This window comes from Diplotaxodon limnothrissa, unplaced genomic scaffold (genome assembly GCF_057381915.1).
Source record: "Diplotaxodon limnothrissa isolate DT_005_m unplaced genomic scaffold, D_limnothrissa_male_GT1.1 unmapped_scaffold_4, whole genome shotgun sequence".
Classification (NCBI taxonomy): domain Eukaryota; kingdom Metazoa; phylum Chordata; class Actinopteri; order Cichliformes; family Cichlidae; genus Diplotaxodon; species Diplotaxodon limnothrissa.
The window spans coordinates 3,461,193-3,475,427 of record NW_028188558.1 but is presented as its reverse complement, the minus strand read 5'-3'; the positions used below and the strand labels follow the sequence as shown (position 1 = coordinate 3,475,427).

Sequence of the window (14,235 nt, the reverse complement as noted above, 5' to 3'; positions counted from 1 at the left end):
TTTACAAAGCCTTTGTTTCATGATGTTTGTGTATAAATGAATGTAGGTGTGTTTCTAAGTGTGAAGGAGCCCTGGGAGAAAAGACTGAAGCTTGTGCCAAAGAACAAACAGGAAAGAAAGATCAGCATTAATGAAGACGAGCACAGAAGGAGCCCAAGCACGTGTTGCTTTTTCAGATTTCTCTAAAAGTGTGTGTTCATTTGTTCCATCCTTCACAACAAACAACAGCTGACAGACACACATGCACTCTGTGTCACTTCACAGGGGCTGATGAAAGTGGACACAGTAAAGGGAGAGCTGGACCTGCTTTACACATCCTGCACTCTGTTAACAGACTTTATTCTGCAGCATCAACAGATAAAAATATATGAAGATATAGAAACGTTTAACATTGTGACTGTTCACATTAGTGAAGCTGTTACTTTGCTGCCAGGTGGGAAAAGAAGCCTAAAGCTGAGTCTGATTAAACATCTGCTGCACGAGAGAGTTTCATGGCCCTGCTTTATCCTGTGCTTGCTGACCACCTCGTCCTGAAACCTCTTCATCATCCTCACAGTTGTGTGAAGAAAGAGGGAAGCAGGTGGAAACCATCTGTGCTGCTGTGTTCACTTGTGTGTGCGTCTATGGTCATATCTAATGTGTACCTACAGACAAACACAAACACCTGGCATTGCACAAGAGTCTCTACTGGAGCAACCTGCAGATGTCAGAGATGTGATTAGAGGGTAAAGTGGACTAGTGAGAGCATCTATGTTGTTGTTGTCTGCTGGGGGACAGCATCAGCTCCAGAGATGCATCAGGATCAGCAAACTAATCTGCAAGGCTGCAAGTGTCACTGAAGGAGTTTGAGTCAGTGAGGGACTCAAACTCACACAGCTGGTCAAGAAGGCTCAGCAGCTGCTGTATTTCCTGAGGAGGCTGAGGAAATTTGGTATGTTGGCCAAGATCCTCAGCAGGTTCTACAGCTGCACTGTGGAGAGCAGCCTGACAGCTGCATCACTGCATGGTACGGCAGCACTACTGCAAACCGCAAACGCCTGCAGAGAGTGATAACAACTGTGGAGAAGATCATCAGGACCCCGCTGCCCTCTCTGCAGAGCAGCTACCATCACAGAGTCCAGAGGAGAGACACACCTCTGCCCTCGAGACGAAGGTTCAGAAGTGTGAAATGTAGAACATCCAGACTCAACAACTCCATCTTCCCCACTGCTATCAGACTCCTGAACAGCTGACCGACCTCAAACTGCAGTTTGCACATCAGGTCACTTTGCACACTAAGTTCATTTTGCACATTAAACTCCATGTACATCCATGTACATCGACATCTGCAGACCACACGTGTCTTCAGTTACTTATTTGTACTTATTTGCAGTTATTTATCTTTTTATTTTATTTTTTTTAAGTTATTTCTTATCCTTATTTTATCTTTTTACTTATTCTTATCTTGTTCTTTTAACCATTATCTAACTTGGCATTGTGCACGGTGTGTTTAGATTCAGTTTAAATTCAGGGACATGGAGCCCCTGTTGATCCTCTACCTAATCACACGAGCCACGGTGTGAGAACGGGTGTGGGTCTCAATCAGCCAAGGTCTTGGGTGAACCCATTGTGAGATCTAGCCCCACGCTATCATGTGATTTCCTGTGATCAAATGTCCCAGGATGTGAGTGGGCGTTAAGATGTCCATGTCCCTCTTCAAGCAACTTAAAGAAGTCCAGACGCTTTTCTTTCCAAGCTCCTTCAACAACATCATTCATAGAACAGCTTCCAGCTTCTTTTGCTTGGCTACAGTTTGGATGGATTTGCATTTAAAGGTGCAACAAGACTAAAATGGTTAGGGTCAGGAGGTCAAAGGTCAGAGCTCCTGTGGGTCTGAGGGCGGCCTCACGCTGGAGAAGGATGAAGGAGTCTGACCTGAGCCAGTGTTTGACATGAACACATCAGCACTGCTGTCAGTGAGCCTAACGACAGCCGTTAGCATCATTTCAGTGTTTCAGTCATAAAAACACTTCCTGTCTCTGTGGTGGTTACAGTGACATCATGCAGTTTGTGCTTTGACCTCCAGAGGGCGACAAATCAGCACAGACAGAGAGCTCCATTCAAACTTTGCTGCCATCAGGAATAATTCTTCAAATATAATCATCAGTGTTTGAGCAGTTATGATATCAGGGACAATCTAGACATGTGTGACAATACTGAACATGTCACATGACACACCTCAAACATCATGTGATCCACTCTCAGTCTGCACTTTCATTCATGACTTCAACAGGTTGAAATGAGCTTTGAAGAAACATTCAGTGAAATAAATCTTTCATGGATTCATGTGAGCAGCAGATGAACTTTGTACCAACAACATCTTCAATAACAGAGTCTGAATGAAGCTCAGGTGTTGATGCTGCTCACTGATTGGACGCTTGGTTTCAGCTCTGCTCTCAGTCTTTACTGCACAGGTGAAGGTAGAAAGTGTGACTGGATCTATAGACTGGAAACAGAGAAACATGCTGAACATTTGAAGCTTTGCAGCAGAAATGTTCATGTTACAAATACAGCAGAGCTGATCTGGGATCAGTGTGTTCACACCTGCAGCTACAACAAGGTTTCATGTCTCCACACGTCAGCATGTGAACTTTACTCTGACTCAGTCTGAGCAGTCAGACGGCATATTTTTAAAGTTAACACATCAGCACACACAGAGCTGAGCCCCTCCCACCTGTGCTGAGTTTCAGGTGGAGCCCCGCCTCCTTCCAGGAAGCAGCTCACCTGTGTGTCCGTGTTTAGTGTCCAGGTGTGGAGTGGAGCTTGTTGTTGGTGTGAAGAAACTGTAAGTTTGCTTTGTTTCCTCCTTTAACAGTTTGTCTTTAGGAACTTTACTGTTTGTTCAGCTCATGTTTGATTTCTTCACACAACAAACTGTGTGTGTTTGTATTTCCGGTCTCTCCATTAAAGTCAGTGTGTAATGTTTTCCAACAAGGCCGAGTGTCTCCGCCATTTTCTGGCCTTGTGTGATCAGAGTCCGGGAATCAGACTAAACACACTGAATGTGGCCTGCGGCCCGTTCTTCGTACCTCGCTAAGTAAGTTAGCTGGATTAGATTGTTGACGATTTCGTGTGATCTTGGATCGTTCGGTTCCCCGAAGCTCATCCGGGACTTGCTGCCATAGCAACAGAGCCGTAAGCCTAAACCTGCTCGGGAGCAGGTTTACTTTATGTAAACAGGATTAGATCGCGGCCACTCAGGTATGTCCGCTTCATTTATACGAAAGCCACAGCGATATTCCACCACTGTTTCACCATAAATAAATAACATCAATGTAACTAAAGATAATGCAGCACTTGATCCTTTTATTGATGTCACACAGATACATACAGGTCATTTCCTAAAAAAGGGAAATGTACTATTAACATTCTATTACATGTATGTGATTATTACAGATGTAATTCATATTTCAGAGTAGTAATTGTAAATTACTTTGTGTAATCAAGATGAGAGACCACGGCTATAAAAGCGAGGGTGGATTTGGGAAGCCTGTCGCAGCCATGTCCTGTCCGTATACGCGAGCCACCCATTGCGGAAGGTGCAAGATTGATAAGGAGAGTCCTCAGAATCCAGCGTATATTGCGGGATAGACAGGATCCTTTAGCTCAGCGCGACAGTGTGCTCATTGAGAGATATCGATTTTCCCGTGAGGGTATTATTTACTTAACCAACTTGTTGACGAGGGGGTGCAGGACCACCACCTGTCTTTTTTTGCTCTGCCCTTTTCTTGGTTGCTGTTATGAACAAACTAACAGAGTATTTCAGGGTCTCTTTCCAAGAGACGACAAGCAATATAAGTGATAAATATTACCATTCTGTAGAATATTCTTATATTTCACTTTTACTTGTTCCCATGTTCTAGTGGGTCCTGTTGTGGCACTAATGTGTAAGGGGATATAATATAACATATTATAATATAATATAATGCCATATGATATTGGACAATATAGTGTCATATGATAGATCTACCGCCTACTGGTGTTGGCCAGAGGGGCCGATGGCGCGATATGGCAGCCTGGCTACAACCGTAGCTGCCTCCACCAGTGTGTGAATGTGGGAGTGAATGAATAGTGGTATCGTAAAGCGCTTTGGGTGCCTTGGAAAGCGCTATATAAACCCAATCCATTATTATTATTATTATTAAATTACTTACGAGTTTGATTTGTCAGCAACTTTCTGCCAGCCCTCTCTCCTTGCTTTTGCAGCCTTTGCAGTGTTCCCTTGCGTTTTAATTAAACTCTGAAACTCCTGAAATCCCTCACTCATGAGTTCTTGCTCTGCTGCCGGAAAATACTGACTGCGCCCCTTCGACATGTTCGCCGACCAATCAGCGGGTTGCCGATCAATGTTTCTACTATCGATGCGTAGCCCCTTTTACAACACCCAGTGATGTCACATTACTGCGTCCAGCTGTACTAATCGTCAACGGCAGGTGTGTTCGGGGAACCGGATTAGCGAGCTCACGGTTAGCGCGATGATTTGGTCTTGGATGTGTCAGTTGATCTTGGATGTAGTGAGCGACGTACGAAGAACGGGCCCCAGAGCTCAACCGGAGAGCCGCTGAGCTCCGGATGTTTTTATTTACACGCACAGCAGGAGACAGAGAGCGCACTTTGTAAATGAATACTTCGTATAGATGTGTGTTAGATACAGGTTCAACATGTCGGTCTTAAAAATACTGCGTCACAAACTGTTGGCTCCTCTCCAACAGGAAGAAGTGTTACAAAACACACGAAACTGAACTAAATTAACTAAATTATTGAGAATGATCAATGAAATGATTTTGGAAAACTGATTAACATTTTACAGGAAATGGCCTGTTAGTGTTATTAGTTTGGCTAAAAAAAAAGACCGAGTCACTGCTTTCAAAAAGTTCCGTTTTTATCATAAAATCTACATTAATCTACGTCAGTCCAGCCTCTGACCCCGTAAATATATAATAAATAAAAAATCAAATATAAACTGAAACAAGCAAACTCACCGTGGAAACTAACTGAAACTAAACAGAATTAAAAACACAAAGTGTAAAAGAAATGGAAATAAAAACTAATTAAAAATGACAAAACTACAACAACCTTGCTGTCTGTGGATATGTTTCGGGTGGAGGTTTCAGCCACCACAGATGTCTTCCTTCATTTGTCTGTAAGTCAGTGAGATCATTTAAAGATGGTTACATATCTGCCACAGTGTTAATTTAAAGTTCTCACCCTTCGTGTTCAGAGGCAGCAGGTGGAGGGACAGCAGAGGACTTTGTTTTTTAAAACAAATTTGATTCAGCAGGTCGGCCTCTGTTAAAAATATCACGAACTGTCCGCTCAGACTGTTCACACTGAAACAAAGATGGAGGATAAAACATGTTTTACATTTCTCAGACTGAACAAACGTTACTGTATTAAGTTTAAAACACTGTTAATAAATCGGAACATTTAAAGATGCTTCAGTCACGGTTTTTATATTAATAGTAAGTCAGATGTTGAGCTTTGACGTGAAAAAAGTTTTTCTTTTTTCCTGGTGAGGAAAAAAGTTTGAAAAAAATCAGTTTTAAGTTTTATATACATATTTGATTTGTACGGGACTCATATTTTAATACTAAAGTAAACCTTTTGTCTTCTGTCTGTACAAAATACCAGATATTAAAGTGCGGATGTTACAGATGTTTATATCTATATTTTATTATGAAACAGAACAAATGAACAGTTTAGCACAAACAAACGTTAACATGTAGATATTGTACTAAACTGCAGTGAATATGAACTCAAACTCTGACTTTTACAAGATTAAACTTTATAGTGACGTGTAGGAGAGGAACAGATGAACACGAACTTTGACATTTGAATACAAACGAGTGATTCTGAGCATTTTTTTTCTCACCTCTCATCATCTTATAATATATTTGCTTATTCTTCATAAACAGTAAAAAAATCAGATCAGTGGATCTATTTTACCGTTTTAATGGCAGAATGGACAGAAGTTTCATATCTCTGTGTTTATTTTTGAGGGGATCACTGTATATCAGGACTGTTATAGTTTAATATTATTTCTGTACAACTGCTTGAGCAAAAAAGCTTAAAGTTTGAAACCAGGAGTTTCCATAGTGAGTTAAAAATATTTGCACAGCAGCTCCGAGAACTTTTATCAATATTTCTTTGAATCCTCTAAATTTCATTCATAGGTGTTGGACTGTTCATAGGTCTCAATAAAGTTTGTTTCAAAAGAAAAAGACTGACACAGACACGTCATCCCTCTGTGTTCATGTCACATGAAACTTAGTGGAAAATTCCTTCTTATGCTGCATTCAGGAGCACCAGTAAAACCTCGGTTCTCCAGAGATTAGAAACGCTTTGGGTCACGTGAATGGCGGCCATGAAAACGACATTCTTGTATGAGAACAAAGAAATGTTGATTTCTCAGGGAACATTACTGATAATTAAGAATTTAGAGAAAGACATATTTATTTTAATAAAAGCTGAACCTGCTCAGTGGAAAAACAGAAATGTGTTACGGCCCTAGCAGGGCCTCCTCCTGAAGGTGCCTGTGTGGGAGTGTCCTTCAATGGCTTCTGCCTGAGGTGCCAGCTCTCCCTTTTACACAGCTGACTCTCGTCAGTAATCAAAAGTATTTAATCCCAGGGAAAGGTGAGCTTTGGGCCAGAGTGCCATGTGAGTGGTTGCAGCTAGTGAGCTGCTCGCTTTCTTTTTGCCTTAAGTTTTACTTTATTGACCAACGCCTGAGTTTTGTTTGTTTTCTTAAATGGTGATAGCGGTTTGTCCGTCTCTTTTAGTTGAGCTACTTTAATAAAACTCTTTAATTTAACCCCTTTGCCTTCTTGTCTCCTTTTTCTGACCCGGACACTTTTTGTTACTCCCCCCTCACCGCCTAGACCCCTCAGGGGAACGTAACAAATGAGACGAGATTAAATCTGACATCACCAAGTTAAACTGTCAGAAACTCTTCTGAAAATCTGCCTCCTCCCCCCCTGTGCTGAGCTTCAGGTGGAGTCCTGCCTCCTTCCAGGACGGCTGTAAGTTTGCTTTGTTTCCTCCTATAACAGTTTGTCTTTAGGAACTTTAGGGGCTTTTTCTCTCCTCATGAACATGATGTGAGACAGAGGACAGAGCTGCTTGTGTTCTGCTTTTTTGGGTTTCCCTCAATAAGCTGCTCCCTTTATGTTCTCAGTTCTTCTGTATCTAATGTCAGCATGTGAGTCATCTTCAAACACAAGCTGAACATGTTTTCATGGTAGCATCGGTAGGATTCATGGAAAAAGCACTGATTCAGGTCACTAACCAGGTTCAGGGGGATGACTGGAGTATTTCCCAAACAGAGACATCCTGCGGGGATCTTTGTTCTCTTGTAGACTCTGATATTGTTTCCAATGTTTCCAATAACAAAAGAGAAAATCTGTTTGATTCATTTTTCTTTCTTTCTTTTGTAGATATAGAGATATACCTCTAGGTTAGATTTATTTCTCTGAACCTCCACAGCTGCAGGTGGAGGAGATGGTGTCTCCATCAGCAGATTCAGTGGAAAGGCCGGACTTAAAGGAGGCTTCAAAAGGCTTCCAGACAGGATGAACTGGGCTAAGTGACAGAGAGGATAGAAAGGATTGTTTTGAACTTTGAATCATATAAAATCATTCCTGTAGTCCCAGAATAAAAACATTGTAACATTTGAATGTCACAGCATATCTGAGTGAAGAATAAGTCAGTATCTTTAGCTTGTATAAAACAGCCTCAATTCACCAAAGACATCTTGCTTAACCATAGCTGAGAGCCAATAAGCAGATTTTTAGAGCCCAGATCTAAAAATGTCTAAGAACAGTTGGTTCATAGACCCTTGGTCTGAGGAACAGAATATAACAACACACTACTTAATCTAGTGAGTAACTAAGTAATGTACTGCATTACTTTTAAGAAAAGCAAGAAGAAGAACCCGAACAGAGAAAATCAGCATGTGAACTTTACCCTGACTCAGTCTGAGCAGTCAGACGGCTTTTTTTTTTTTTTTTTGGAGTAACACATAAAGGTGTGACACACACACTTAAATCCAATCTGAAGTGAGACTCAAAGTTCAGTTTGTACATAAACAGTAAAAGAAACTGCATTTACAGTATTTCACAGAACTGAGTACACTGATTTTCCTGCCTCCATCAGTCTGTGGAGGAGGTGGAGCTGCTGCTCTCACTGACACACTGACTGCAGAATGAGCTCAGCTGCTGTTCCACAGTAACTGCTGCGAGGTGGACACATCTGTTTGACCATAACCAGTTACTGTGTCAACAGCTGTTGGAGGTCAGGGGTCTTTATAATTACTGCACCATATGCATGCATATCTATGAAGCGCCTTGAGGTGACTTTTGTTGTGATTTGGCGCTATATGAATAAAATTGAATTGAATGTAGTGTAGAACTGAATTAAACATGCTGACGTTATCTGTTTAAAAATCCTTCATTACAAATATTGGATCTGCTTCAACAGGAAGTAATTATGACAACAATACAATACAAAGGTTGTTGGGTTTGATATTTAGACTGACTTAATTAGATAATGGTAAATGGCCTGTATTTGTACAGCGCTTTACTAGTCCCAAAGGACCCCAAAGCACTTTACACATCCAGTCATCCACCCATTCACACACTGGTGATGGCAGCTACATTGTAGCCACAGCCACCCTGGGGCGCACTGACAGAGGAAACATTCCACAACATCAACACAAGTACAGAAACAAACTGTCACTTCTAATTTTTCTTATTAATAGTGAATCAGTGTGTGTCAGTGAATGCATCGTGTGTGCTTCAGGCTCCATCTAGTGGACTGATAGCAGAGCAGCTGATGGCAGCTTCCTCTGCCTCACACTGCTGTCTGACTGCATCCAGCTGACACTGAGATGAAGCAGGAAAGAAGCAGCTGATATTTGGACAGCACACATGATGAAAGGAGGATTTCAGCTGATGTGCACATGAATGATTTGTGTTTCCTCTGCAGGTAGAAAGTGTGTGTGAGCTGATGTGAATTGAGCAGCATGGATCAGTGTGAGGACAGAGAGGAGGGAGTCCCTCCCTCTAAAAGCACTCTGTGTGGGGAACATGAGAGTCAGACCAAAGCTCAGAGGTGAGATGACCATCTCTAACTGTCCATGACTCTTCTCCATGTCACAGCTCAGCACTCACATCACTGCTGCATCATTATTCACAGGAACCAGCCTGGACCTCCACCCAGCTCTGTGTCCTTACAGAGTGACGGGTCTGAAGATGGCTACATTGAATTTAAATCCCAGCCTGTGTCTGCTGCAGAGAGGTGAGCTGTTAGCAACAGGAACTCTCTGATTTAAATGATTTGATGTTTCCTGGTTTCTAAAATGCATCTCTGTAGCAGTAGTGTCTCCAAGGACACACAGGCACAGCTATAACTGTCATTTTATCTGGTTTAAGACACATTATTATTATAGACACACAATTGGCTGTTTTTAACTATTTATTTTAATCACAGGTGTAAATTTCGACCTCAAACATCTCGATCCTAAACTATGATAGAAACAGCTGCCAGCAGTGGGTAGTTTGACTTTAGCCTGGTGGCTAAGCTAACGGTAACAAGCGTGCCAGCTGTGCTCTGTGAGGATGAGACGCTGCTCTAGAAAGCAAACAAAGGTTTGTGCAGCTCCTCTTCAGAAAAGTGTTCAGAGACAAAGGCTCGTCGTGTGAGACAGGAACACAAAGTGTTTGTGCCATGTGCTGCAGGATTTGTTAACATGTCCATGATGGTAACATCTCCTCGTCTAACTGCAAACACATGAGCGCTCCTAACGGCAGCTATCACAGCCACACAGGCAGACTGTGTCTCACTGTTGCATTCAGGGACATTTGTTTTCCTGTAAAAAGCTGAACTCTAATCTAAGAGGACTGTTACTGACAGGAAACAGCTGCATAATCTGCAGTCTGTGTGATCACAGCTGCTTCAATCATGTTTGTGTCTGCAGAGGTCAGAGGTCACAGTCTGCAGGATCCAGCTGTCCGTCTGTGAGGAGTGACTGGTCCAAAGATTACCCTCTACACTTCAGTGGTGAACCTGGAGCAACGAGGTCAGAGAGCTGTGATGACTCCTTTACATGTTTGTGTTTCCTGGATAAATATGACCTGAAACATCCTCAGATTGTTACAAAGATTCATTAAAAAGAAAACAATGAAAGAGAAAAGATCCAAATGTTCGACTTGGTCATTTGCTGTTTGAGGACAGTGATGCTCATATCTGTGGGGAAAGTGTGACCTGAGTGGGTTCATGTTTGTCTTTAAAGAACAGAGCTGCTCTGATTCTCTTTGTGTCTGATCTGTTAAACAGTCTGAGAGGTCACACAGAGACCCAGCAGCTAAAGCCTGGATCATACTGGCTGCTGTTACTCCATCAGGACAACACTGAACCACAGTGGTGTGGATGTAGTGGATAAATCCCACCATACTGATGCTCAGAGTTAACCACAGGGAACAAAACCAGATGTTACCTTCAGATTGTGACCTTTGGAGTGGACGATGCAGATTTCAATAGAGAATAAATGTTGTTGTTTTTCAGCTGTGAAGAAAGAATCTAATTTTCTGAACTTAAGAATTTATGATGCTGGAAACAACATGGAGACTATAACACAACATTTCCACTGTGTTCATAGAATGAATGTAAAACTGTCAGACATTCATTAAATATGCAAAATGTCTACAGAAGCATCAGAGGGTCAGACGTGAAGCACTCAGTGATTTTGATCAAATGACTCATCAGTTATTGATCTGTACTACACTGATCTACCACGTTAGTAAAGCTGGTGTTCTGGTGGTGGAGGGAGACTCGGATCATGTTCTGGTTTTGGAGCAGTGATCTGCTGATGGTTCAGTTTGATGAGCTTCTTCAAAATCATCCCTGACATCACCACTGAAAGGACGTCCATGAAAACAGACTGAAAATTACTGATATGTTCACAATCTGAGAGTTTAAAACTTGACAGACTTGATTCAGATGAAGTTATTTGAGCAGAAACTCCTGGATCTTTATCCTGTGTTGATCTAATCCTTCATGGTTCCTCCACAGAGTGGAGCAGCAGAGCTCAGAGGTTCCCAGTGGTCAGTCTGCCCAGCAGCATCAAACACAGCTGGACTCCATATTTATGGTCTGTACATGTACAACAACTACTGTTACATCTGTTCTGTTCACAGTCATCTCCATGCTGCTCTTTGTAGACCAGTGGATCGTCAGTGTGTCCAACATGGATCTGATGTTTGGCTCCATGATTTCAGTCTGATTGGCTCATTCATAAATATTCTGTTCCAGCTGCTGGAGGACAACATCATCACTTTTGTGAAGAACGAGCTGAAGAAGATCCAGAAGGTTCTGAGTCCAGATTACCCAGAATGCTTAGAGAGTCAGAGGAGCAGCAGCAGAGAGGCGTTTGTGAAGATCACGGTGGACTTCCTGAGGAGAATGAAGCAGGAGGAGCTGGCTGACCGTCTGCAGAGCAGTAAGAGGATTTATCTAAAGATTTAAGCTGCTGGATAAATGAACATTTTCCAGAGATGGAAGATGGAGCAACATGTTTTAAAGATTAGTTCTTTTTGGAATTGAGTGTTTATTTTTCTTCTCATTCAGAGCTTCAAGCTCCAGTTTGTCATCGTAACCTTAAATCCACCCTGAAGAAGAAGTTCCAGTGTGTGTTTGAGGGCATCGCTAAAGCAGGAAACCCAACCCTCCTGAATCAGATCTACACAGAGCTCTACATCACAGAGGGAGGGACTGCAGAGGTCAATGATGAACATGAGGTCAGACAGATTGAAACAGCATCCAGGAAACCAGACAGACCAGAAACAACCATCAGACAAGAAGACATCTTTAAAGCCTCACCTGGCAGAGATGAACCAATCAGAACAGTGCTGACAAAGGGAGTGGCTGGCATTGGGAAAACAGTCTTAACACAGAAATACAGCCTGGACTGGGCTGAAGACAAAGCCAACCAGGACATCCAGTTCATATTTCCATTCACTTTCAGAGAGCTGAATGTGCTGAAAGAGGAAAAGTTCAGCTTGGTGGGACTTGTTCATCACTTCTTTACTGAAACCAAAGAAGCAGGAATCTGCAGCTTTGAAGACTTCCAGGTTGTGTTCATCTTTGATGGTCTGGATGAGTGTCGACTTCCTCTGGACTTCCACAAAACTACAATCCTAACTGACCCTAGAAAGTCCACCTCAGTGGATGTGCTGCTGATAAACCTCATCAGGGGGAAACTGCTTCCCTCTGCTCGCCTCTGGATAACCACACGACCTGCAGCAGCCAATCAGATCCCTCCTGACTGTGTTGGCATGGTGACAGAGGTCAGAGGGTTCACTGACCCACAGAAGGAGGAGTACTTCAGGAAGAGATTCAGAGATGAGGAGCAGGCCAGCAGCATCATCTCCCACATCAAGACATCACGAAGCCTCCACATCATGTGCCACATCCCAGTCTTCTGCTGGATCACTGCTACAGTTCTGGAGGATGTGCTGGAAACCAGAGAGGGAGGACAGCTGCCCAAGACCCTGACTGAGATGTACATCCACTTCCTGGTGGTTCAGGCCAAAGTGAAGAAGGTCAAGTATGATGGAGGAGCTGAGACAGATCCACACTGGAGTCCAGAGAGCAGGAAGATGATGGAGTCTCTGGGAAAACTGGCTTTTGATCAGCTGCAGAAAGGAAACCTGATCTTCTATGAATCAGACCTGACAGAGTGTGGCATCGATATCAGAGCAGCCTCAGTGTACTCAGGAGTGTTCACACAGATCTTTAAAGAGGAGAGAGGACTGTACCAGGACAAGGTGTTCTGCTTCATCCATCTGAGTGTTCAGGAGTTTCTGGCTGCTCTTCATGTCCATCTGACCTTCATCAACTCTGGACTCAATCTGATGAAACAACAGCAAACAACCTCCAAGCGGTCTAGTTTTTTTAGAAAAAAAGAGTCTCTCCACCAGAGTGCTGTGAACAAGGCCTTACAGAGTCCAAATGGACACCTGGACTTGTTCCTCCGCTTCCTCCTGGGTCTTTCACTGCAGACTAATCAGAGTCTCCTACGAGGTCTGCTGACACAGACAGGAAGCAGCTCACTGACCAATAAGAAAACAGTTCAGTACATCAAGAAGAAGCTCAGTAAGAATCTGTCTGCAGAGAAAAGCATCAATCTGATCCACTGTCTGAATGAACTGAATGATCGTTCTCTAGTGGAGGAGATCCAACAGTCCCTGAGATCAGGACGTCTCTCCACAGATGAACTGTCTCCTGCTCAGTGGTCAGCTCTGGTCTTCATCTTACTGTCATCAGAAGAAGATCTGGATGTGTTTGACCTGCAGAAATACTCTGCTTCAGAGGAGGCTCTTCTGAGGCTGCTGCCAGTGGTCAAAGCCTCCAACAAAGCTCTGTAAGTACATATGTGATCATAGCTTTAGCTTTTAAATGTTTATTCTAGTTAACACAGATCAGGTGGAACAACTCAAATAACATATCAAAAATATTAAGTGGTCATCGGTACTCAGTTTGTTCAATACTGAATACAATGGAGCACAAATTGTCCACGTTTCTGAAATATTTCTGGGTGTAAGTGTCACCAAAGTGCAATTTAGACCTGGCCTGTGGTTGTTATCTAAGTGATAATCATCAATTCTACTAAAACAAATACAAAATAAAGAAATTTGACACATTCTGTTGATATCAAAAGCACACTGAACAATTCAGTGTTGTTTTACTGCTGTTCTCTCTTCACTTCTTCTCCTCTGATTCTCTCCACATGTTGCTCTGCATCAGTGCTCAGTTTCCTGACAAAACAAGATGAAATATTGCTAAATATAATAGTATCTCATTACGCTTCAACATAAGTGTTTTATTTTTGTAATTGTTTATCTGTTATTTTTCAGACTGAGTCACTGTGACCTGTCAGAGAGAAGCTGTGAAGCTCTGGCCTCAGGTCTCAGCTCTCAGACCTCTAATCTGAGACAGCTGGACCTGAGTAACATCAACCTGAAGGATTCAGGCGTGAAGCTTCTGTCTGAAGGACTGAAGAGTCCACGCTGTACACTGGAAACTCTCAGGTGAGATCAAGCATTTTTCTTTCATCAACTGACAGAATTAGCAGATTAATAATAAGGCAGTCCTCTAATAAGAGGAGAAGTGGAGGTGCTTTGAAGGGCAACATACTCT

The 14,235-nt window shown here is 42.5% G+C and overlaps 1 protein-coding gene across 4 annotated transcripts in view; it reads left to right on the top strand.

Annotated features, from left to right (window-relative positions):
- LOC146606895 (protein NLRC3-like) overlaps positions 1–14,235 on the top strand; it is a 597,012-nt gene that overhangs the window by 97,693 nt on the left and 485,084 nt on the right. Inside the window, exons 5-10 of one of the 4 annotated variants that reach the window (XM_085349318.1) lie at positions 8,098–8,108; positions 9,242–9,336; positions 11,110–11,188; positions 11,350–11,536; positions 11,665–13,459; positions 13,953–14,216. In XM_085349318.1, the coding sequence (XP_085205444.1) occupies positions 8,098–8,108; positions 9,242–9,336; positions 11,110–11,188; positions 11,350–11,536; positions 11,665–13,459; positions 13,953–14,130 (2,345 nt within the window). In that variant the 3' untranslated portion in view covers positions 14,131–14,216. Of the gene's footprint in view, positions 1–8,097; positions 8,109–9,053; positions 9,151–9,234; positions 9,337–11,109; positions 11,189–11,349; positions 11,537–11,664; positions 13,460–13,952; positions 14,217–14,235 lie in introns of those variants that run through there. The other 3 variants (XM_085349312.1, XM_085349311.1, XM_085349314.1) reach the window with 3 other exon arrangements.